This window comes from Salmo trutta, chromosome 3 (assembly GCF_901001165.1).
Source record: "Salmo trutta chromosome 3, fSalTru1.1, whole genome shotgun sequence".
Classification (NCBI taxonomy): domain Eukaryota; kingdom Metazoa; phylum Chordata; class Actinopteri; order Salmoniformes; family Salmonidae; genus Salmo; species Salmo trutta.
In genome coordinates, this window is record NC_042959.1 from 74,407,125 (window position 1) to 74,432,506 (window position 25,382).

Below are 25,382 nucleotides of genomic sequence, written 5' to 3' on the forward strand. Positions count from 1 at the left end.
TTTTTGTATGTTGTCGAACTGCTTTGCTTTATCTTGGCCAGGTCGCAATTGTAAATGAGAACTTGTTCTCAACTTGCCTACCTGGTTAAATAAAGGTGAAATAAATAAATAAATAAAAAAAAGCCGCCAACAATTATCAGATATAATCAATGGTGTCCACAAGATGGCAGTAAAACCCACAGCTAAACTACATAAACAAATGATTGAAATGATTATTTTGCGAACCTGGTGCTATGCGCGTCTCCACATCCGCAAAGTTGTCTTCGTTGCTGCTGTCTGAAACTCACAGGTTGGTGTTTTTCTTCCTCTAGGTATAGCTTTTCATTTGAGTTATTCAGTTCTCTCTCTCTTTATTATTATATATATTTTTTACAACAGTTAGAATTCTGGAATATCTTTGTCATTCGTTGTGAATGCATGCGGTTACAATAATTAGCTGAATCGCACAATCCCTGCAACCATTTGAAGTTAAAAAATAAAAATAATCCTCCTCTGCCAGAGCTCTGCCAAGTTTAGGCTGCAAAACTCAACCGTGCGCCAATTCTTTCTTCTTCAAAGGCCATGGTGACACATTGTTGACAGACTGCTCAAAGGAAAGGAAGTTATTAGGACAGTTTTGGTCAGTTTTAGTTAGTGATTAGTTCTATAACATTCTGTTCATGAACATTCCTTTGCAAAGTCACTGGATGAAAATGTCATAATAGTCCGTTTATTGTTTAGTGTTGCATTAAATCTATTGCAAAACAGGTTTGAGATAAATTGGATGATATGGAACTGAAACCTCAGTAATAATGGTTATGTAACCCTTTAATTACAGGCCATCCTGTAAAATACTAGTTTAGGTCGTTTGAAGAATGAAGTCAGAACTGAAACGATGGCTAGTATATTAGGACTTGATGCCTAAGGCTGTGTTGCATCTAAATGTGCTCTATGTCATGTCTTTTGACAGGGTGTTATGTCACATTATGTGTGCTGTATGTATCTAGCTGTGTTCTGGAGTCCAGGGGAGTGGCTTCACAGTGTACATTCTCTCTAGTCAACTCCAGCACAAAGGTCTGCTTGTGTTCTGGCTACTGATTTACACCCTCTGTCTGTTGGCTTCTCAGGGTAGCTACACAAGTGTGTGTGTGTTTGTGCGTGTGTGTGCGTGCGTGCGGGCGTGTTTAACTAAACTTGTGGGGATCAGAAGTTCCCACAAGAATAGTAAACAAACTAAGTGAAGTGCCGTGGTGATTTTAGCATGTACATCTTGCTGGTGCAAACTCCTCAATTGTTTTTAGATGCCTGCCAGCAAAGCCATGACACAACACAGCACTAAACAGTACATCAATCAAATCTAATTTCATTTGTCACATGCACCGAATACAACAGGTAGACCTTACAGTGAAATGGTTACTTACAAGCCCTTAATAACCAGCAATGCAGTTTTAAGAAAATACCTAAAAAAAGTAAGAGATAAGAATAACAAATAATTCAAGAGCAGCAGTAATTAACAATAGTGGGGTTATATACAGGAGGTACCGGTACAGAGTCAATGTGGAGGCTATATACAGGGGTACCGGTACAGATTCAATGTGGAGGCTATATACAGGGGTACCGGTACAGAGTCAATGTGGAGGCTATATACAGGGGGTACCGGTACAGAGTCAATGTGGAGGCTATATACAGGGGTACCGGTACAGATTCAATGTGGAGACTATATACAGGGGGTACCGGTACAGAGTCAATGTGGAGGCTATATACAGGGGTACCGGTACAGAGTCAATGTGGAGGCTATATACAGGGGGTACCGGTACCGAGTCAATGTGGAGGCTATATACAGGGGGTATCAGTACAGAGTCAATGTGGAGGCTATATACAGGGGGGTACCGGTACAGAGTCAATGTGGAGGCTATATACAGGGGGTACCAGTACAGAGTCAATGTGGAGGCTATATACAGGGGTACCGGTACAGAGTCAATGTGGAGGCTATATACAGGGGTACCGGTACAGAGTCAATGTGGAGGCTATATACAGGGGGTATCGGTACAGATTCAATGTGGAGACTATATACAGGGGGTACCGGTACAGAGTCAATGTGGAGGCTATATACAGGGGGTATCGGTACAGATTCAATGTGGAGGCTATATACAGGGGGGTACCGGTACAGAGTCAATGTGGAGGCTATATACAGGGGGTACCGGTACAGAGTCAATGTGGAGGCTATATACAGGGGGGTACCGGTACAGAGTCAATGTGGAGGCTATATACAGGGGGGTACCGGTACAGAGTCAATGTGGAGACTGTATACAGGGGGTACCGGTACAGAGTCAATGTGGAGGCTATATACAGGGGTACCGGTACAGATTCAATGTGGAGACTATATACAGGGGGTACTGGTACAGAGTCAATGTGGAGGCTATATACAGGGGTACCGGTACAGATTCAATGTGGAGGCTATATACAGGGGGTACCGGTACAGAGTCAATGTGGAGGCTATATACAGGGGGGTACCGGTACCGAGTCAATGTGGAGGCTATATACAGGGGGTATCAGTACAGAGTCAATGTGGAGGCTATATACAGGGGGTACCGGTACAGAGTCAATGCGGAGGCTATATACAGGGGGTACCAGTACAGAGTCAATGTGGAGGCTATATACAGGGGTACCGGTACAGAGTCAATGTGGAGGCTATATACAGGGGGTACCGGTACCGAGTCAATGTGGAGGCTATATATAGGGGGTACCAGTACAGAGTCAATGTGGAGGCTATATACAGGGGGTACCAGTACAGAGTCAATGTGGAGGCTAATACAGGGGGTACCGGTACAGAGTCAATGTGGAGGCTATATACAGGGGGGTACCGGTACAGAGTCAATGTGGAGGCTATATACAGGGGGTACCGGTACAGAGTCAATGTGGAGGCTATATACAGGGGGTACCGGTACAGAGTCAATGTGGAGGCTATATACAGGGGGTACCGGTACAGAGTCAATGTGGAGACTGTATACAGGGGGTACCGGTACAGAGTCAATGTGGAGGCTATATACAGGGGTACCGGTACAGATTCAATGTGGAGACTATATACAGGGGGTACCGGTACAGATTCAATGTGGAGACTATATACAGGGGGTACCGGTACAGAGTCAATGTGGAGGCTATATACAGGGGTACCGGTACAGAGTCAATGTGGAGGCTATATACAGGGGGTACCGGTACCGAGTCAATGTGGAGGCTATATACAGGGGGTATCAGTACAGAGTCAATGTGGAGGCTATATACAGGGGGTACCGGTACAGAGTCAATGTGGAGGCTATATACAGGGGGTACCAGTACAGAGTCAATGTGGAGGCTATATACAGGGGTACCGGTACAGAGTCAATGTGGAGGCTATATACAGGGGGGTACCGGTACCGAGTCAATGTGGAGGCTATATATAGGGGGTACCAGTACAGAGTCAATATGGAGGCTATATACAGGGGGTACCGGTACAGAGTCAATGTGGAGGCTATATACAGGGGGTACCGGTACAGAGTCAATGTGGAGGCTATATACAGGGGGTACCAGTACAGAGTCAATGTGGAGGCTATGTACAGGGGGTACCGGTACAGAGTCAATGTGGAGGCTATGTACAGGGGGTACCAGTACAGAGTGTGGGGGCACCGGTGTGGTAATCACCTACAATGACGTAATCCATTGCGCACCCGTTTGCTTGTCCGGTCTCAGTCTGTGTGGAGCAGACATGGAGACCTCCTTGACAGAGACAGAGAGAAGAGAGAACGTGCGAGAAGGATAGAAAACAGTTGCTTCGAGAAGGTATCTCTACCTGAAAATACATGATCTAAGTGATTGATAATTGGTATTCATAAAAGTATGCCTGATTTACTTTGAGGAACCACTAAAATAGTGATTTTGTCACACAACTTAAGCAGCAGCTCTATAGATATGAGATGGTGACATGGAATAAAATAATAAAGTCATCTAATAAAACAAATATTTGACTAAAGTAAAGTATTGTGAGTTAATAAGTGTTAATGGGCAGTCACTACCATCATGGGACTAGTTTTATTCTGTGTTGTTACAGCATTCAACCCACATACTGCATAGTGCATTTAATGTCCATTTTTTTTTATTCGAAACGAAAACCATGATCATTTTTTAAATAAGGAACCGAAACCAAACTGACCTCAAAAAGCACTATTTGCTCAGCACTTGTGTCCCAACTTAAACAAGACTGTGTGTGTTAATTAGTGTGTGTGTGTGCATGACTTGACCCAAGTCCAGATTTTTCTTCCTGGTTACCCATGTTGGTTTACAATGAGCTTTACATGTGTAAAGACACAGTACAGTATGTCTGTGAATGGTATCTCTATTGACCCAGCCTATCTACTGTGTTTATAATCCTTTAACTACCTTGTATCAAACTGAAGATTACATTAGCCTTCTTCAGTTCTCAGATAAGTGCAGTTCGGCAAAACACATTCACAATCACACATACATACAGCATCTGTGAAGGTCAAGTTGAAGGGCTGCAAGTCAACAATGATGAACGGACCGGGTTCAATCACAGTCACCAGGATCTGTGAATGGGCCAGAGATGCATAATGTCAGTGACACAGTCATTATCTAGTCGTCTTGGCACCTAGAGAGCTAGGAGGAACACATTGGCACACCTGTATTACAAGACTCTCATGATATCACCACTGACATTCAGAAGTTTAGACGAGATGACAAGAGATGACATAGAGATGACATAGAGATGACATAGAGATGACGAGAGATGTAAAAAAAAGACGTGTTGCACCAACCACTCACCCTAACCCTGACCTTAACTCCAACCTAACCCTGATCTTAACCCTGACCTTAACTCCAACCTAACCCTGATCTTAACCCTGACCTTAACTCCAACCTAACCCTGATCTTAACCCTGACCTTAACTCCAACCTAACCCTGATCTTAACCCTGACCTTAACTCCAACCTAACCCTGATCTTAACCCTGACCTTAACTCCAACCTAACCCTGATCTAACCCTGACCTTAACTCCAACCTAACCCTGATCTTAACCCTGACCTTAACTCCAACCTAACCCTGATCTTAACCCTGACCTTAACCCTGACTGTAACTCCAACCTAACCCTGACCTTAACCCTGACCTTAACCCTGACCTTAACCCTGACCTTAACTCCAACCTAACCCTGATCTTAACCCTGACCTTAACTCCAACCTAACCCTGATCTTAACCCTGACCCTTAACTCCAACCTAACCCTGATCTTAAACCCTGACCTTAACTCCAACCTAACCCTGATCTTAACCCTGACCTTAACTCCAACCTAACCCTGATCTTAACCCTGACTTAACCCTGACCTTAACTCCAACCTAACCCTGATCTTAACCCTGACCTTACCCCCAACCTAACCCTGATCTTAACCCTGACCTTAACTCCAACCTAACCCTGATCTTAACCCTGACCTTAACTCCAACCTAACCCTGACCTTAACCCTGACCTTAACCCTGACCTTAACCCTAACCTTAACTCCAACCTAACCCTGATCTTAACCCTGACCTTAACTCCAACCTAACCCTGATCTTAACCCTGACCTTAACTCCAACCTAACCCTGATCTTAACCCTGACCTTAACTCCAACCTAACCCTGATCTTAACCCTGACCTTAACTCCATCCTAACCCTGATCTTAACCCTGACCTTAACTCCAACCTAACCCTGATCTTAACCCTGACCTTAACTCCAACCTAACCCTGATCTTAACCCTGACCTTAACTCCAACCTAACCCTGATCTTAACCCTGACCTTAACTCCAACCTAACCCTGATCTTAACCCTGACCTTAACCCTGACTGTAACTCCAACCTAACCCTGACCTTAACCCTGACCTTAACCCTGACCTTAACCCTGACCTTAACTCCAACCTAACCCTGACCTTAACCCTGACCTTAACTCCAACCTAACCCTGATCTTAACCCTGACCTTAACTCCAACCTAACCCTGATCTTAACCCTGACCTTAACTCCAACCTAACCCTGATCTTAACCCTGACCTTAACTCCAACCTAACCCTGATCTTAACCCTGATCTTAACCCTGACCTTAACTCCAACCTAACCCTGATCTTAACCCTGACCTTAACTCCAACCTAACCCTGATCTTAACCCTGACCTTAACTCCAACCTAACCCTGATCTTAACCCTGACCTTAACTCCAACCTAACCCTGACCTTAACCCTGACCTTAACCCTGACCTTAACCCTAACCTTAACTCCGACCTAACCCTGATCTTAACCCTGACCTTAACTCCAACCTAACCCTGATCTTAACCCTGACCTTAACTCCAACCTAACCCTGATCTTAACCCTGACCTTAACTCCAACCTAACCCTGATCTTAACCCTGACCTTAACTCCATCCTAACCCTGATCTTAACCCTGACCTTAACTCCAACCTAACCCTGATCTTAACCCTGACCTTAACTCCAACCTAACCCTGATCTTAACCCTGATCTTAACCCTGACCTTAACTCCAACCTAACCCTGATCTTAACCCCTGACCTTAACTCCAACCTAACCTGATCTGAACCCTGACCTTAAACTCCAACCTAACCCTGATCTTAACCCTGACCTAACTCCAACCTAACCCTGATCTTAACCCTGACCTTAACTCCAACCTAACCCTGATCTTAACCCTGACCTTAACTCCAACCTATCCCTGATCTTAACCCTGATCTTAACCCTGACCTTAACTCCAACCTAACCCTGATCTTAACCCTGACCTTAACTCCAAACTAACCCTGATCTTAACCCTGACCTTAACTCCAACCTAACCCTGATCTTAACCCTGACCTTAACTCCAACCTAACTTTGATCTTAACCCTGATCTTAACCCTGACCTTAACTCCAACCTAACCCTGATCTTAACCCTGACCTTAACTCCAACCTAACCCTGATCTTAACCCTGACCTTAACTCCAACCTAACCCTGATCTTAACCCTGACCTTAACTCCAACCTAACCCTGATCTTAACCCTGACCTTAACTCCAACCTAACCCTGATCTTAACCCTGACCTTAACTCCAACCTATCCCTGATCTTCACCCTGATCTTAACCCTGACCTTAACTCCAACCTAACCCTGATCTTAACCCTGACCTTAACTCCAAACTAACCCTGATCTTAACCCTGACCTTAACTCCAACCTAACCCTGATCTTAACCCTGACCTTAACTCCAACCTAACTCTGATCTTAACCCTGACCTTAACTCCAACCTAACCCTGATCTTAACCCTGACCTTAACTCCAACCTAACCCTGATCTTAACCCTGACCTTAACTCCAACCTAACCCTGATCTTAACCCTGACTTTAACTCCAACCTAACCCTGATCTTAATCCTGACCTTAACTCCAACCTAACCCTGATCTTAACCCTGATCTTAACCCTGACCTTAACTCCAACCTAACCCTGATCTTAACCCTGACCTTAACTCCAACCTAACCCTGATCTTAACCCTGACCTTAACTCCAACCTAACCCTGATCTTAACCCTTACCTTAACTCCAATCTAACCCTGATCTTAACCCTGACCTTAACCCTGACCGTAACTCCAACCTAACCCTGATCTTAACCCTGACCTTAACCCTGACCTTAACTCCAACCTAACCCTGATCTTAACCCTGACCTTAACTCCAACCTAACCCTGATCTTAACCCTGACCTTAACTCCAACCTAACCCTGATCTTAACCCTGACCTTAACTCCAACCTAACCCTGATCTTAACCCTGACCTTAACTCCAACCTAACCCCGATCTTAACCCTGACCTTAACTCCAACCTAACCCTGATCTTAACCCTGACCTTAACTCCAACCTAACCCTGATCTTAACCCTGACCTTAACTCCAACCTAACCCTGATCTTAACCCTGACCTTAACTCCAACCTAACCCTGATCTTAACCCTGACCTTAACTCCAACCTAACCCTGATCTTAACCCTGACCTTAACTCCAACCTAACCCTGATCTTAACCCTGACCTTAACTCCAACCTAACCCCGATCTTAACCCTGACCTTAACTCCAACCTAACCCTGATCTTAACCCTGACCTTAACTCCAACCTAACCCTGATCTTAACCCTGACCTTAACTCCAACCTAACCCTGATCTTAACCCTGACCTTAACTCCAACCTAACCCTGATCTTAACCCTGACCTTAACCCTGACCGTAACTCCAACCTAACCCTGATCTTAACCCTGACCTTAACTCCAACTTAACCCTGATCTTAACCCTGACCTTAACCCTGACCGTAACTCCAACCTTAACCCTGACCTTAACCCTGACCTTAACCCTGGCCGTAACTCCAACCTAACCCTGATCTTAACCCTGACCTTAACCCTGACCGTAACTCCAACCTTAACCCTGACCTTAACCCTGACCTTAACCCTGACGTAACTCCAACCTAACCCTGACCGTAACTCCAACCTAACCCTGACCGTAACTCCAACCTTAACCCTGACCTTAACCCTGACCTTAACCCTGACCGTAACTCCAACCTTAACCCTGACCTTAACCCTGATCTTAACCCTGACCTTAACTCCAACTTAACCCTGATCTTAACCCTGACCTTAACCCTGACCGTAACTCCAACCTTAACCCTGACCTTAACCCTGACCTTAACCCTGGCCGTAACTCCAACCTAACCCTGATCTTAACCCTGACCTTAACCCTGACCGTAACTCCAACCTTAACCCTGACCTTAACCCTGACCGTAACTCCAACCTTAACCCTGACCTTAACCCTGACGTAACTCCAACCTAACCCTGACCGTAACTCCAACCTAACCCTGACCGTAACTCCAACCTTAACCCTGACCTTAACCCTGACCTTAACTCCAACCTAACCCTGACCTTAACCCTGACCGTAACTCCAACCTAACCCTGACCTTAACCCTGACCGTAACCCTGAGCCTAACCCTGACCGTAACCTTGACCTTAACCCTGACCTTAACCCTGACCGTAACTCCAACCTAACCCTGACCTTAACCCTGACCTTAACCCTGACCTTAACCCTGACCTTAACCCTGACCTTAACTCCAACCTAACCCTGACCTTAACCCTGACCGTAACTCCAACCTAACCCTGATCTTAACCCTGACCGTAACTCCAACCTTAACCCTGACCGTAACTCCAACCTAACCCTGACCGTAACCCTAATCGTAACTCCAACCTAACCCTGACCCTAACCCTGACCTTAACCCTGACCCTAACCCTGACCTTAACCCTGACCTTAACCCTGACCGTAACTCCAACCTAACCCTGACCGTAACTCCAACCTAACCCTGACCTTAACCCTGACCGTAACTCCAACCTAACCCTGATCTTAACCCTGACCGTAACTCCAACCTAACCCTGACCTTAACCCTGACCTTAACCCTGACCTTAACCCTGATCTTAACCCTGACCGTAACTCCAACCTAACCCTGACCTTTTAACCCTGACCTTAACCCTGACCTTAACTCCAACCTAACCCTGATCTTAACCCTGACCGTAACTCCAACCTAACCCTGATCTTAACCCTGACCGTATCTCCAACCTAACCCTGATCTTAACCCTGACCGTAACTCCAAACTAACCCTGACCTTAACCTTAACCATCACCATAGCTCCCTAACCCTGACCCTGACCTTAACCCTGACCGTAACTCCAACCTAACCCTGACCTTAACCCTGACCGTAACCCCAACCTAACCCTGACCGTAACCCCAACCTAACCCTGACCGTAACCCTAGGTGAAGAAAAACAAAACTATGTGATCAATAGTGAAAAAGTCACTATGGCTATCACATGATCATCCAGGCTGACCTCTGGGTCAAAGGGAGTGGACACTGAATGGTTACTGTAGGTTGGGCTGAGGGGTGTAGAGAGGGGGGGAGAGGGAGGAAATTAGTGAAAGTACAGAGATTGAGCAATGACTGAGAAAAAAAGACAGACAGACAGACAGATATTGTATCCTGTTCTGTTAAATGGTCCTGCAGGTGGCGCATGGCTTTCTCTGTGGAAAACACTCTGTGTGTGTGTGTGTGTGTGTTCATATCTCCATCTACTCCATCTGTAGGATGTTTAAGTTGAGAGATGTTTTATTGTGTTGATAGTCCCTTTTATTCCAACCAGACATGCTGCTACATGAACCAATAAACTAACACAGAGAGCAAACAGCATCCAACACTCTCTCTCTCTGTCTACACACACACTCTCTCTCTCTGTCTACACACACACTCTCTCTCTCTCTGTCTACACACACACTCTCTCTGTCTACACACACACTCTCTCTCTCTGTCTACACACACACTCTCTCTGTCTACACACACACTCTCTCTGTCTACACACACACTCTCTCTCTCTGTCTACACACACACTCTCTCTGTCTACACACACACTCTCTCTCTCTGTCTACACACTCTCTCTCTCTGTCTACACACTCTCTCTGTCTACACACACACTCTCTCTCTCTGTCTACACACACACTCTCTCTGTCTACACACACACTCTCTCTCTCTGTCTACACACACACTCTCTCTGTCTACACACACACACTCTCTCTCTCTGTCTACACACACACTCTCTCTGTCTACACACACACTCTCTCTGTCTACACACACACTCTCTCTCTCTGTCTACACACACACTCTCTCTGTCTACACACTCTCTCTGTCTACACACTCTCTCTCTCTGTCTACACACTCTCTCTCTCTGTCTACACACACACTCTCTCTCTCTGTCTACACACACACTCTCTCTCTCTGTCTACACACTCTCTCTCTCTCTGTCTACACACTCTCTCTCTCTCTGTCTACACACACACTCTCTCTGTCTACACACTCTCTCTCTCTCTGTCTACACACTCTCTCTCTCTCTGTCTACACACTCTCTCTCTCTCTGTCTACACACACACTCTCTCTCTCTGTCGACACACACACTCTCTCTCTCTCTGTCTACACACACACACTCTCTCTCTCTGTCGACACACACACTCTCTCTGTCTACACACACACTCTCTCTCTCTGTCTACACACACACTCTCTCTCTCTCTGTCTACACACTCTCTCTCTCTGTCGACACACACACTCTCTCTGTCTACACACACACTCTCTCTCTCTGTCTACACACACACTCTCTCTGTCTACACACACACTCTCTCTCTCTGTCTACACACTCTCTCTCTCTCTGTCTACACACTCTCTCTCTCTCTGTCTACACACACACTCTCTCTGTCTACACACACTCTCTCTCTCTCTGTCTACACACACACTCTCTCTCTCTGTCTACACACTCTCTCTCTCTGTCTACACACTCTCTCTCTCTGTCTACACACACACTCTCTCTCTCTCTGTCTACACACACATTCTCTCTCTCTGTCTACACACACACTCTCTCTCTCTCTGTCTACACACACTCTCTCTCTCTGTCTACACACACACTCTCTCTCTGTCTACACACACACTCTCTCTCTCTGTCTACACACACACTCTCTCTCTCTCTGTCTACACACACACTCTCTGTCTACACACACTCTCTCTCTCTGTCTACACACACACTCTCTCTCTCTGTCTACACACTCTCTCTCTCTCTGTCTACACACACACTCTCTCTGTCTACACACACTCTCTCTCTCTCTGTCTACACACACACTCTCTCTCTCTGTCTACACACTCTCTCTCTCTGTCTACACACTCTCTCTCTCTGTCTACACACACACTCTCTCTCTCTCTGTCTACACACACATTCTCTCTCTCTGTCTACACACACACTCTCTCTCTCTCTGTCTACACACACTCTCTCTCTCTGTCTACACACACACTCTCTCTCTGTCTACACACACACTCTCTCTCTCTGTCTACACACACACTCTCTCTCTCTCTGTCTACACACACACTCTCTGTCTACACACACTCTCTCTCTCTGTCTACACACACACTCTCTCTCTCTCTGTCTACACACACACTCTCTCTCTCTGTCTACACACACACACTCTCTCTCTCTCTGTCTACACACACACTCTCTCTCTCTCTCTGTCTACACACACACTCTCTCTGTCTACACACACACTCTCTCTCTCTGTCGACACACACACTCTCTCTGTCTGCACACACACTCTCTCTCTCTGTCTACACACACACTCTCTCTCTCTCTGTCTACACACACACACTCTCTCTGTCTACACACACACTCTCTCTCTCTGTCTACACACACACTCTCTCTCTCTCTGTCTACACACACACTCTCTCTCTCTCTCTGTCTACACACACACTCTCTCTGTCTACACACACACTCTCTCTCTCTGTCGACACACACACTCTCTCTCTCTCTCTGTCTACACACACACTCTCTCTCTCTGTCTACACACACACTCTCTCTCTCTCTCTCTGTCTACACACACACTCTCTCTGTCTACACACACACTCTCTCTCTCTCTCTCTCTGTCTACACACACACTCTCTCTGTCTACACACACACTCTCTCTCTCTGTCTACACTCTCTCTCTGTCTACACACTCTCTCTCTCTGTCTACACACACTCTCTCTCTCTGTCTACACACACACTCTCTCTGTCTACACACACACTCTCTCTCTCTGTCTACACACACACTCTCTCTCTCTGTCTACACACACACTCTCTCTCTCTGTCTACACACACACTCTCTCTCTCTGTCGACACACACACTCTCTCTCTCTGTCTACACACACACTCTCTCTCTCTGTCGACACACACTCTCTCTGTCTACACACACACTCTCTCTCTCTGTCGACACACACACTCTCTCTCTCTCTGTCTACACACACACTCTCTCTCTCTGTCGACACACACTCTCTCTCTCTGTCTACACACACACAATCGGTCCACTACCCCGTAATCAGTTCACACACAAACACAATATCAATAATGTCACACACTGTGCACACAAGCCCTCCATTTGTGAGCGGGTTAACATTTCTCTCCATGTCTCAGTACCCATATAACAATCTCACCACCTTGTTGTTCTTGGAGACCCAGCAGTCAGACAGACAGACAGACAGACAGACAGACAGACAGACAGACAGACAGACAGACAGACAGACAGACAGACAGACAGACAGACAGACAGACAGACAGACAGACAGACAGACAGACAGACAGACAGACAGACAGACAGACAGAGGTGATAGGATAGTACAGTTGGAGTTTGAAAAAGCTTTGGGTCAAGATGGGAGGTAAGTCTGTAGAGCTGCTAGCATGTTTGTTAACCTTTAAACTTCTCCATGAATGTAATAGAAGATTGAAGTGTTACCTGGCTGATTAAAGGTTAAATAGGTTCACCCACACCAGCCACTTTCTGATGCGATAGTGACCAGATTGGAGTTGACGTCTTTCAGACATGTTACCTTGACTCAAGATCAGGTGAAACAGAATCTTCTACAGTGGTTGTACATCTATTCTCTTTTTAGTCGCTGCCTGATGAAAACCTTGTAACTTAGCCGCTTTGTTATTGTTTTTACCTTTATTGAAAGTGGTAACACCCCTCAGTGTACTCTGAACATTTCAGGACCAAGAAAATGTATACAACATTTTTATTTAAATTAGCTTCTATAGTTTTACAATTGCATATTCATTAATGGAAAAAATATAGCTTTTTTTATTTCCTGAAAAGTTGATATTTTGGAGATCAGACAGTGACGTTTTATTCCATAGAAGTCACTGATGCAAAGCCAATTTTCTCCAGTCCTCAGCAGACTGTTTCTAGTCTGCTTATCATCATTCAGGAAGCATCAAGCGTAATATCCTAAGAATTTTATTATATGAATTTTGGTTGTGTTATAATAGCTATTGTTGGTTGTTTGGTGGTTAGATGTTGAAGGCTGTATACCAGAATTAGGCAGTTAGGTTTGTATTGCCAGGAGTTGACCCAGAGCACAGTGGTGGTTGGTCAGCATAACCTGAGGTTCATTGACTGTCCAGGAACATACACACAAACACACACACACACACACACACACACACACACACACACACACACACACACACACACACACACACACACACACACACAGACACAGACACACACACACACGCACACACACACACACACACACACACACACACACACACACACACACACACACACACAGGCTAGACATTGCCTTATCTTCCTCACACATAGAACACTTTTTCAGCTATTGTCAGTATGTCATGTCCACACACCCAACCATATCTCTCCTTCTCTCCTCTATGGAAAACATGCACTGATCTGTACATTGCAACACAGTGTTGGGACCTAATCTCAGCCTTACAGTCAGTCAAAACAGGTGTCTGTTTTGGTCAGTAACCAGTTTCAGTCTGTTTCTGTTTGTGAGTGTGTGAATTAGTGATGGGGCTAAAAATTGATACAGTTACATATCGCAATATTAGTGGTGGAAGATATTATATCGATATTTGACTCCAAGTATTGTTTAGTAAATCATTTTTGCTACTGTAGGCAGTGTTATCTAGCACTAGTTGACAGTATCAGAGTCAGAACTCAGCTATTTTTCATCCTATAGCTTGTTCTCCATTTTCTTTTTAAATAGAGAGCCATCATGTTTTCAGCATGACTGATCAAAATTCATTTTCCGATGCTCTCTCTTGTCTCTCTGCAGCAGACATAGTGAGCAATATGTTTGGAACCTCAAATCACAATAAAACTGCAGTATCTAATCACAATACATATCGTATCGGCACCTAAGTATTGTGATAATATTGTTTTGTGAGGTGTGTGTGTGTGAGGTGTGTGTGTGAGATGTGTCAGAGGTAGAGCTCTGTGGAACACATAAACATGTGTGCAGCAGGGCATCGGAATTGGGTCACAGAAAGGAGACAGAGGGAGAGAGAGATGAAAAGCGTGATAGAGGGGATGGAGAAAGAGAGCACCGTGCCTAGACATCCCACAGGACATATACACACAGACTGACTAGCACATCACAAACCTCAACAAGCTGAGGTCTCTCTCTCTCTCAGGGCTAGACCACCTCCCTCTCTCTCTCTCTCTCTCTCTCTCTCTCTCTCTCTCTCAGGGCTAGACCACCTCCCTCTCTCTCTCTCTCTCTCTCTCTCTCTCTCAGGGCTAGACCACCTCCCTCTCTCTCGCTCTCTCTCTCTCTCTCAAGGCTAGACCACCTCTCTCTCTCTCTCTCTCTCTCTCTCTCTCAGGACTAGACCACCTCCCTCTCTCTCTCTCTCTCTCTCTCTCTCTCTCAGGGCTAGACCACCTCCCTCTCTCTCAGGGCTAGACCACCTCCCTCTCTCTCTCTCTCTCTCTCTCAGAGCTAGACCACTCTCTCTCTCTCTCTCAGGGCTTAGAACCACCTCTCTCTCTCTCTCCTCTCTCAGGGCTAGACCCCCCCTCTCTCTTCTCTCTCTCTCTCTCTCAGGGCTAGACCACCCCTCATCTCTCTCTCTCTCTCTCTCTCTCTCTCTCTCTCTCTCTCTCTCTCAGGGCTAGACCACCTCCCTCTCTCTCTCTCTCTCTCTCAGGGCTAGACCACCTCCCTCTCTCTCGCTCTCTCTCTCAAGGCTAGACCACCTCTCTCTCTCTCTCTCTCAGGGCTAGACCACCTCCCTCTCTCTCTCTCTCTCTCTCTCAGAGCTAGACCACCTCTCTCTCTCTCTCTCAGGGCTAGACCACCTCTCTCTCTCTCTCTCTCTCTCAGGGCTAGACCACCTCTCTCTCTCTCTCTCTCTCTCTCTCTCTCAGGGCTAGACCACCTCCATCTCTCTCTCTCTCTCTCTCTCTCTCTCTCTCTCTCTCAGGGCTAGACCACCTCCCTCTCTCTCTCTCTCTCTCTCAGGGCTAGACCACCTCCCTCTCTCTCGCTCTCTCTCTCAAGGCTAGACCACCTCTCTCTCTCTCTCTCTCTCTCTCTCTCTCTCAGGACTAGACCACCTCCCTCTCTCTCTCTCTCTCTCAGGGCTAGACCACCTCCCTCTCTCTCTCTCTCTCTCTCTCTCTCTCTCAGAGCTAGACCACCTCTCTCTCTCTCTCTCAGGGCTAGACCACCTCTTTCTCTCTCTCTCTCTCTCTCTCTCTCTCTCTCTCTCTCTCAGGGCTAGACCACCTCCCTCTCTCTCTCTCTCCCTCTCTCAGGGCTAGACCACCTCTCTCTCTCTCTCTCTCTCTCTCTCTCTCTCTCTCTCTCAGGACTAGACCATCTCCCTCTCTCTCTCTCTCTCTCTCTCTCTCTCAGGACTAGACCACCTCCCTCTCTCTCTCTCAGGGCTAGACCACCTCCCTCTCTCTCAGGGCTAGACCACCTCCCCCTCTCTCTCTCTCTCTCTCTCAGAGCTAGACCACCTCTCTCTCTCTCTCTCTCTCTCTCTCTCTCTCTCTCTCAGAGCTAGACCACCTCTCTCTCTCTCTCTCTCTCTCTCTCTCTCTCTCTCTCTCTCTCAATCTCTCTCTCTCTCTCTCTCTCTCTCTCTCTCTCTCTCAGGCCTAGACCACCTCCCTCTCTCTCTCTCAGGGCTAGACCACCTCCCTCTCTCTCAGGGCTAGACCACCTCCCTCTCTCTCTCTCTCTCTCAGGGCTAGACCACCTCTCTCTCTCTCTCTCTCTCTCTCTCTCTCTCTCAATCTCTCTCTCTCTCTCTCTCTCTCTCTCTCTCTCAGGACTAGACCACCTCCCTCTCTCTCTCTCAGGGCTAGACCACCTCCCTCTCTCTCAGGGCTAGACCACCTCCCTCTCTCTCTCTCTCTCTCTCAGGGCTAGACCACCTCTCTCTCTCTCTCTCTCTCTCTCTCTCTCTCTCTCTCAGGGCTAGACCACCTCTCTCTCTCTCTCTCTCTCAGGGCTAGACCACCTCCCTCTCTCTCTCTCTCAGGGCTAGACCACCTCCCTCTCTCTCTCTCTCTCTTAGGGCTAGACCACCTCTCTCTCTCTCTCCCTCTCTCTCTCTCAGGGCTAGACCACCTCTCTCTCTCGCTCTCTCTCTCTCTCTCTCTCTCAGGGCTAGACCACCTCCCTCTCTCTCTCTCAAATTCAAATTCAAATTCAAGCTGCTTTATTGGCATGAAAAACATTGTGTCAATATTGCCAAAGCAACAATGTATACAATATACATTGTAATACAATTATAAACAATAACAAATAATAATATAAAATGGCAGTAAATAATAATACAAAATTAAATATAAAATAATAACAATAAAATAGTAGTAAAATAATAGTAAAATAGTAGAATGTAATAAATATAAAAATATAAATATGGAAAATGAATCTATAACTAACTTATAACTAAATAACGGTCATCTTCACCATTACATCAGTACTACAACTACTATCATCATGTCACGGTTGTCGTCTGGAATGGAGGACCAAAACGCAGCAGGAATGTGGATGCTCATCTTGATATTTATTTGAACCAAGAAAACACCAAAAGTAACAAAAGAAGAACGAACGATCAACTAAACAGTCTTGTAAGGCTCACGCTCACAAACGCAAAACAAGAAACAATCTCCCACAAACACTAAACCAAACACATACCCATATATAGGACTCTCAATCAGAGGCAACGAGAAAGCACCTGCCTCCAATTGAGAGTCCAACCCCCCATTAACCTAAACATAGAAAGACAACTAACTAGACTAAACATAGAAATACATAAACAAGGAACAGTGCCCAAAAACCCCGGAATACATAAATCAAATACCCTTCTACAAAAACACCACCCCGAACCACATAAAACAAATACCCTCTGCCACGTCCTGACCAAACTACAATAACAAATAACCCTTATACTGGTCAAGACGTGACACATCATTACCACTACGACTACCACCACCATCACTAAACTGCTATCATTACCAATACCACCCATACCACTTCTATTTGGAATGATAAACAACAATAATAATAGAAATAACAATAATAGTAATAATAAGTAAGTTACTGCTTACTATGCAGATGTTATTATTCAGTGTCCCTCAGGCTATGGCAGGCAAATACATATTTGGCTGCAAGAGGAGCCATTGCTCCTTCGCCCATGAGTACTTGGAGTTTTTCCTCTTGGTTTAATAAGTTCAAATTTGGAATAAATGTAGTCATTTCTGTGAATAAGGAATCTCTTTGTGAGGAATATTTCTCACAGTAAAGGAGAAAGTGCATCTCTGTCTCTACCTCCCCTGTCGTGCAGTGACCACATACACGCTCCTCTTTGGGGAGCCATGTCTTTTTATGTCTGACGGTTTCTATTGCCAATCGGTGGTCACTCAGCCTGTACTTGGTAAGGATCTGTCTCTGCCAGGTGGTCACTCAGCCTGTACTTGGTAAGGATCTGTCTCTGCCAGGTGGTCACTCAGGTTGTACTTGGTAAGGATCTGTCTCTGCCAGGTGGTCACTCAGCCTGTACTTGGTAAGGATCTGTCTCTGCCAGGTGGTCACTCAGCCTGTACTTGGTAAGGATCTGTCTCTGCCAGGTGGTCACTCAGCCTGTACTTGGTAAGGATCTGTCTCTGCCAGGTGGTCACTCAGCCTGTACTTGGTAAGGATCTGTCTCTGCCAGGTGGTCACTCAGCCTGTACTTGGTAAGGATCTGTCTCTGCCAGGTGGTCACTCAGCCTGTACTTGGTAAGGATCTGTCTCTGCCAGGTGGTCACTCAGCCTGTACTTGGTAAGGATCTGTCTCTGCCAGGTGGTCACTCAGCCTGTACTTGGTAAGGATCTTCTCTCTCTCTCTCTCTCTCTCTCTCTCTCTCTCTCTCTCTCTCTCTCTCTCTCTCTCTCTCTCTCTCTCTCTCTCTCTCTCTCTCTCTCTCTCTCTGGGCTAGACCACAGACTGGTGGAAATCTGTCCTTCGGTCTGATGAGTCCAAATTAGAGATTTTTGGTTCCAACCGCTGTGTCTTTGTGAGACGTAGACTAGGTAAACGGATGATCTCCTCATGTGTGGTTACCCCCATGATAAATCACTGTCATGATTTATTTAGAATTCAAGGCACACCTCTTACATCTAGACGTTCCGCTAGCGGAACACCGCTCCAATATCCAATGATTGGGCATGGCGCGAAATACAAACTCCTCGAAAATCCGAAAACTTCAATTTTTCAAACATATGACTATTTTACACCATTTTAAAGACAAGACGCTCCTTTATCTAACCACACTGTCCGATTTCAAAAAGGCTTTACAACGAAGGCAAACCATTAGATTATGTCAGGAGAGTACCCAGACAGAAATAATCTGACACCCATTTTTCAAGCTAGCATATAATGTCACAAAAAACAAAACCACAGCTAAATGCAGCACTAACCTTTGATGATCTTCATCAGATGACACTCCTAGGACATTATGTTATACAATACATGCATGTTTTGTTCAATCAAGTTCATATTTATATCAAAAAACAGCTTTTTACATTAGCATGTGATGTTCAGAACTAGCATTCCCACCGAACACTTCCGGTGAATTTACTAAATTACTCACGATAAACGTTCACAAAAAACATAACAATTATTTTAAGAATTATAGATACAGAACTCCTTTATGCAATCGCGGTGTCCGATTTTAAAATAGCTTTTCGATGAAAGCACATTTTGCAATATTCTGAGTAGATAGCCCGGCCATCATGGCTAGCTATTTTGACACCCACCAAGTTTGGTACTCACCAAACTCAGATTTACTATAAGAAAAATTGGATTACCTTTGCTGTTCTTCGTCAGAATGCACTCCCAGGACTTCTACTTCAACAACAAATGTTGGTTTGGTTCCAAATAATCCATAGTTATATCCAAATAGCGGCATTTTGTTTGTGCGTTCAAGACACTATCCGAAGGGTAACGAAGGGTGACGCGCGGACGCGTATCGTGACAAAGAATTTCAAAATATTCCATTACCGTACTTCGAAGCATGTCAAACGCTGTTTAAAATAAATTTTTATGCGATTTTTCTCGTAAAATAGCGATAATATTCCGACCGGGAGTCGTTGTTTTCGTTCAAAGACTGATAATCTAAAATGGACTCTTCACGTGCATGCGCGTACCCGTCTCATTGTTCTCAGATCGACCACTATCCAAATGCGCTACTGTTTTTCAGCCATGGACTGCAAAGTCATCATTCAACATTCTGGCGCCTTCTGAGAGCCTATGGGAGCCTTAGAAAGTGTCACGTTACAGCAGAGATCCTCTGTTTTCAATAAAGAGAATAAAGAAGGCCAAGAAATGGTCAGAGAGGGCACTTCCTGTTTGGAATCTTCTCAGGTTTTGGCCTGCCATATGAGTTCTGTTATACTCACAGACACCATTCAAACAGTTTTAGAAACTTTAGGGTGTTTTCTATCCAAATCAAACAATTATGCATATTCTAGTTTCTGGGCAGGAGTAATAAACAGATTAAATCGGGTACGTTTTTTATCCGGCCGTGAAAATACTGCCCCCTATCCATAACAGGTTAACCAGCATGGCTACCTCAGCATTCTGCAGCAATACGCCATCCCAACTGGTTTGCGCTTAGTGGGACTATCATTTCTATCAAATTAGAACCATTTGTCAGATTGCTTCTTGTCTCCAGAATGTCACTGTATACGATTTCCATGTCAGGTTGTAAATGTCATGTAGTGGCCAGTCACAGCATCTGTACTGTATGGCAGTATGTTGCATGTCACGTGACGTTAGCCCCCTCCCCACACACACCCTCTCTTGAATGTCACTGTTCAGAATGCTGCATGTTAACCTTCTCCAACCTTAGTTCTGTTAGTCTGAGGCCATCTCTCTCTCTCTCTCTCTCTCTCTCTCTCTCTCTCTCTCCCTCTCTCTCTCTCTCAAAGGTTTACATTACCAAAGTAAGTGGAATAGACAAAAAACAAAAAGGGAAATAAACCATCAGAAATTAACAGTAAACATTATGCTCACAAAAGTTTTAAAATAACATAGACACTTCTCTCTCTCTCTCTCTCAGCTCGTATCAGACGTTACTCTGACGTCATGCCCCTCCCAGACTCCTTCATCCAGAAGCAGCAGCTGGACGCCAGCATGGCCGACACCTTCCTGGAACACCTGTGTCTGCTGGACATCGACCAGGAGCCAATCACAGCCCGCAACACAAGCATCATCTGCACCATCGGTGAGTTAAATAACTAATCATCTGCACCACATGTCAAAACTCATTCCACGGAGGGCTCAGTGTCTGCGAGCTTTTGCTCTACCCTTGTACTTGATGGATGAATTCAGGTCACTAATTAGCAAGGAACTCCCCTCACCTGGATGTCTAGGTCTTAATTGAAAGGAAAAACCACAAACCTGCAGACACTCAGCCCTCCGTGGAATGAGTTTGACACCCCTTATCTACGCCATCGGTGAGTTAAATAACCAATCAACTACAGCATCGGTGAGTTAAATAATCAATCAGCTGCACCATCAGTGAGTTAAATAACCAATCAGCTGCACCATCGGTGAGTTAAATAACCAATCAACTACACCATTGGTGAGTTGAATAACCAATCAGCTGCACCATTGGTAAGTTAAATAACCAATCAGCTGCACCATCAGTGAGTTAAATAACCAATCAGCTGCATCATCGGTAAGTTAAATAACCAATCAGCTGCACCATCAGTGAGTTAACCTCTCTGGGGTAACGTCCCACTCGCCAACAGCCAGTGAAATAGCAGAGCGCCAAATTCAAAAATAACAAGAATCTCATAATTCAAATTTCTCACACATACAAGTATTATACACCATTTTAAAGATAAACTTCTCGTTAATCCAACCACAGTCTCTGATTTCAAAAAGGCTTTGCGGCGAAAGCATACCATTAGATTATGTTAGGACAGCACCTAGACAAGAAAAACCACACAGCCATTTTCCAAGCAAGGAGAGGCGTCACAAAAACCAGAAATACAGCTAAAATTAAGCACTAACCTTTGATGATCTTCTTCAGATGACACTCCCAGGACTCAATGTTACACAATACATGTATGTTTTGCTCAATAAAGTTCATATTTATATCCAAAAACCCCATTTTACATTGGCGTGTAATGTTCAAAAATGTTTTGCCTCCAAAACTGCCGGTGAATGAGCACATCAATTTACAGAAATACTCATCATAAACATTGATAAAATATACAACTGTTATGCATATAATTAAAGATAAACTTCTCCTTAATGCAACCGCTGTGTCAGATTTCAAAAAAACTTTATGGCAAAAGCACACTTTGCAATAATCTGAGTACAGCGCTCAGTCACCAAAACAAGCCATACAGATACCCGCCATGTTGTGGAGTCAACAGAAGTCAGAAATAGCATTATAAATATTCACTTACCTTTGATGATCTTCATCGGAATGCACTCGCAGGCATCCCAGTTCCACAATAAATGTTTGTTTTGTTTCGATAAAGTCCATATTTATGTCCAAATACCTCCTTTTTGTTTGCGTGTTCAGTTCACTATTCCAAATGCAGAAGGCGTATGCACTAAGTCCAGACGAAAAGTCCAAAAAGTTGCATTACAGTTTGTAGAAACATGTCAAACGATGTATAGAATCAATCTTTAGGATGTTTTTCTCATAAATCTTCAATAATATTCCAACCAGACAATTCCTTTGTCTTCAGAAATGAAAAGGAACTCAGCTCGCTCTCACGGCCGCACGCATGACTGAGCTCATGCCATTCTGTCAGACACCTGATTCCAATAGCTCTTATTCTCTCCCCATTCACAGCAGAAGCCTGAAACAACGTTCTGAAGACTGTTGACATCTAGTGGAAGTCTTAGGAAGTGCAATATGACCCCACAGACACTGTATATTGGATATGCAATCACTTGAAAAACTACAAACCTTAGAATTCCCACTTCCTGGTTGGATTTTTCTCAGGTTTTCCCCTCCCATATGAGTTATGTTATACTCACAGACATCATTCAAACAGTTTTAGAAACTTCAGAGTGTTTTCTTTCCAAATCTACTAATGATATGCATATCTTAGCTTCTGGGCCTGAGTAGCAGGCAGTTTACTCTGGGCACGCTTTTCATCCGGACGTGAAAATACTGCCCCCTACCCCAAAGAAGTTAAATAACCAATCAGCTGCACCATCGGTAAGTTAAATAACCAATCAGCTGCACCATTGGTAAGTTAAATAACCAATCAGCTGCACCATCGGTAAGTTAAATAACCAATCAGCTGCACCATCGGTAACTTAAATAATCAATCAGCTGCACCATCGGTAAGTTAAATAACCTTTTGTTTTGTGTAGCTTATGTAGGTAGACCCATGTGGCTCAGTTGGTAGAGCGTGGCGCTTGCAATGCCAGGATTGTGGTTTAGATTCCCACGGGGAACATGAACAAAAAAAGTATGAGAATCAATGCACTCACTACTATATGTCTCTCTGGATTAGAGTGCCTGCTAAATGTAGGGACAGTATAGGTAGGCCCTCTGATTCTTTCATTATGGCCACACAGAGTTAACCTAGGGTAGAACTGTATGGGCTAGGGGTTGGAGCTCAGTAGATCTAGGTTGGTGTGGTGTTGGCTGGCAGGTTGGGTATTGGTGATTGGCATCCCACTGACTGCACTATTGATGATGTATCAAAGTGGATTGATTGACCAATGAACTGCTGGACAACCTGTGGTCTCTGTTGTCTCTTGTTCTCTCTCTCAGGGCCTGCGTCTCGCTCCATCCCCAAACTGCAGGAGATGGTGAAGGCAGGAATGAACATCGCTCGACTCAACTTCTCTCATGGCTCTCACGAGGTTTGTTTGTCTCTGTCATAACCTGTCTCGCAAGTAATCACTGATCTGACACAACTGTCAATCACATCAGTTTAGTAACAGCTATTCTCTCTCTCTCTCTCTCTCTCCCTGTCTCCCTCCTTCAGTACCATGGTGAGACCATCAAGAACATCCGGGAGGCGGTCGAGACCATAACCACTGACCCTTTATATTACAGGCCGGTAGCCATCGCCTTGGATACCAAAGGCCCTGAAATACGCACAGGCCTGGTCCGAGGGGTAAGCTAGCATTTCATCACTACTTAACATTCTATCCAATGGGCTTACATTCCCTACATCCCGACTGGTCAGTAGTCCAGTTTAGGGCGAGGATCAACAGACCAGGAGAGTGTGACCAGTGTTGACTGAGCATGCTGGTTGTTTTGGGGGTGTTCTATCCTGGACACAGACTGTGCAACAGTATCAACAGTAGTGAGAAAGATGCTTTCTCAGCACCAGAACAGGACAAGTGTTTGGGCACTAGAGGAGGCTGGTGGGAGGAGCTATAGGAGGACGGGCCCATTGTATTGGCTGGAATGGAATAGATGGAACGGTATCAAACACATCAAGCATATGGACACCACATGTTTGACTGCGCTCCATTTATTCCATTAAGGCCATTACAATTAGCCCGTCCTCCTATAGCTCCTCCCACCAGCCTCCTCTGTTGGGCACTGATCTGTTTGTTATAGCACCAGTCCTGCCAATGGAAAGTTCAATATCCTTTAGAAGTGATAAAAACCTGGTTTATTGTCTGCTACATTCTATATGATCTATGTGTGAGGAAGATAAGGCAATGTGTGTGTGTGTGTCTGTGTGTGTGTGTGTGTGTGTGTGTGTGTGTGTGTGTGTGTGTGTGTGTGTGTGTGTGTGTGTGTTGTGTGTGTGTGTGTCTGTGTGTGTGTCTGTGTGTACGTCTGCATGCCATTTCTCACTAGCACTGACTTTGCTGATAGCTACTTTATTGAGGAAAAGTTTGACTTACTATATGACAGTGATGTGTGGTTGTCTCACCTAGCTATCTTAAGATGAATGCACTAACTGTAAGTCACTCTGGATAAGAGAGTCTGCTGAATGACTGAAGTTAAGATGCGTGTGTTATTCTGTGTGTCTCTGTGTGTGTAGACTGCAGAGCAGGAGGTGGAGCTGGAGCGTGGGGCCAGTGTGCGTGTGGTGACAGGGGAGGGGGACAGGGACAGTACGGATGGGAACGTCATCTGGGTGGACTACCCCAGTCTGCCTCAGGTCCTGGAGAAAGGAGGAAGGATCTACATCGACGACGGACTCATCGGACTAAAAGTCCTGGAGACAGGTAACACATCATTTAACACACACACACACACACACACACACACACACACACACATGCAGACAAACATACTGCATCTAAACACATTACTGGAGATACAGTGTTGGTTACACATGCAGTGGTTCTTCCTTTAAAAGTTTTGAGTTTATGTCGCGACCGTTTGTGGTAGATGGTGGCAGATTGTGGTAAATTGCATCATTCTGGCAACAATGGCTGACACTTAAATAACATGCCATAGAATTCTGTGGCACCTTGCAAGCTGTGCTGCAGTATGCCGCAACTTTTAAAGGAAGAACCACTGTACATGATCATACTGCACAGTCCTGGAGATAGACAAGCCATAAAC

General features: G+C 45.1%; 1 protein-coding gene across 3 annotated transcripts in view; it reads left to right on the forward strand.

Annotated features, from left to right (window-relative positions):
• Positions 1 to 226: 226 nt before the first annotated feature.
• The window catches only part of LOC115189394 (pyruvate kinase PKM), a 34,832-nt gene continuing 9,676 nt past the window's right edge, over positions 227 to 25,382 (forward strand). Inside the window, exons 1-6 of one of the 3 annotated variants that reach the window (XM_029747976.1) lie at positions 12,957 to 13,218; positions 20,797 to 20,811; positions 20,928 to 21,092; positions 23,619 to 23,710; positions 23,836 to 23,967; positions 24,853 to 25,039. In XM_029747976.1, coding sequence (XP_029603836.1) covers positions 13,212 to 13,218; positions 20,797 to 20,811; positions 20,928 to 21,092; positions 23,619 to 23,710; positions 23,836 to 23,967; positions 24,853 to 25,039 — 598 coding nt within the window. In that variant the 5' untranslated portion in view covers positions 12,957 to 13,211. Of the gene's footprint in view, positions 290 to 12,956; positions 13,219 to 20,796; positions 20,812 to 20,927; positions 21,093 to 23,618; positions 23,711 to 23,835; positions 23,968 to 24,852; positions 25,040 to 25,382 lie in introns of those variants that run through there. The other 2 variants (XM_029747997.1, XM_029747986.1) reach the window with 2 other exon arrangements.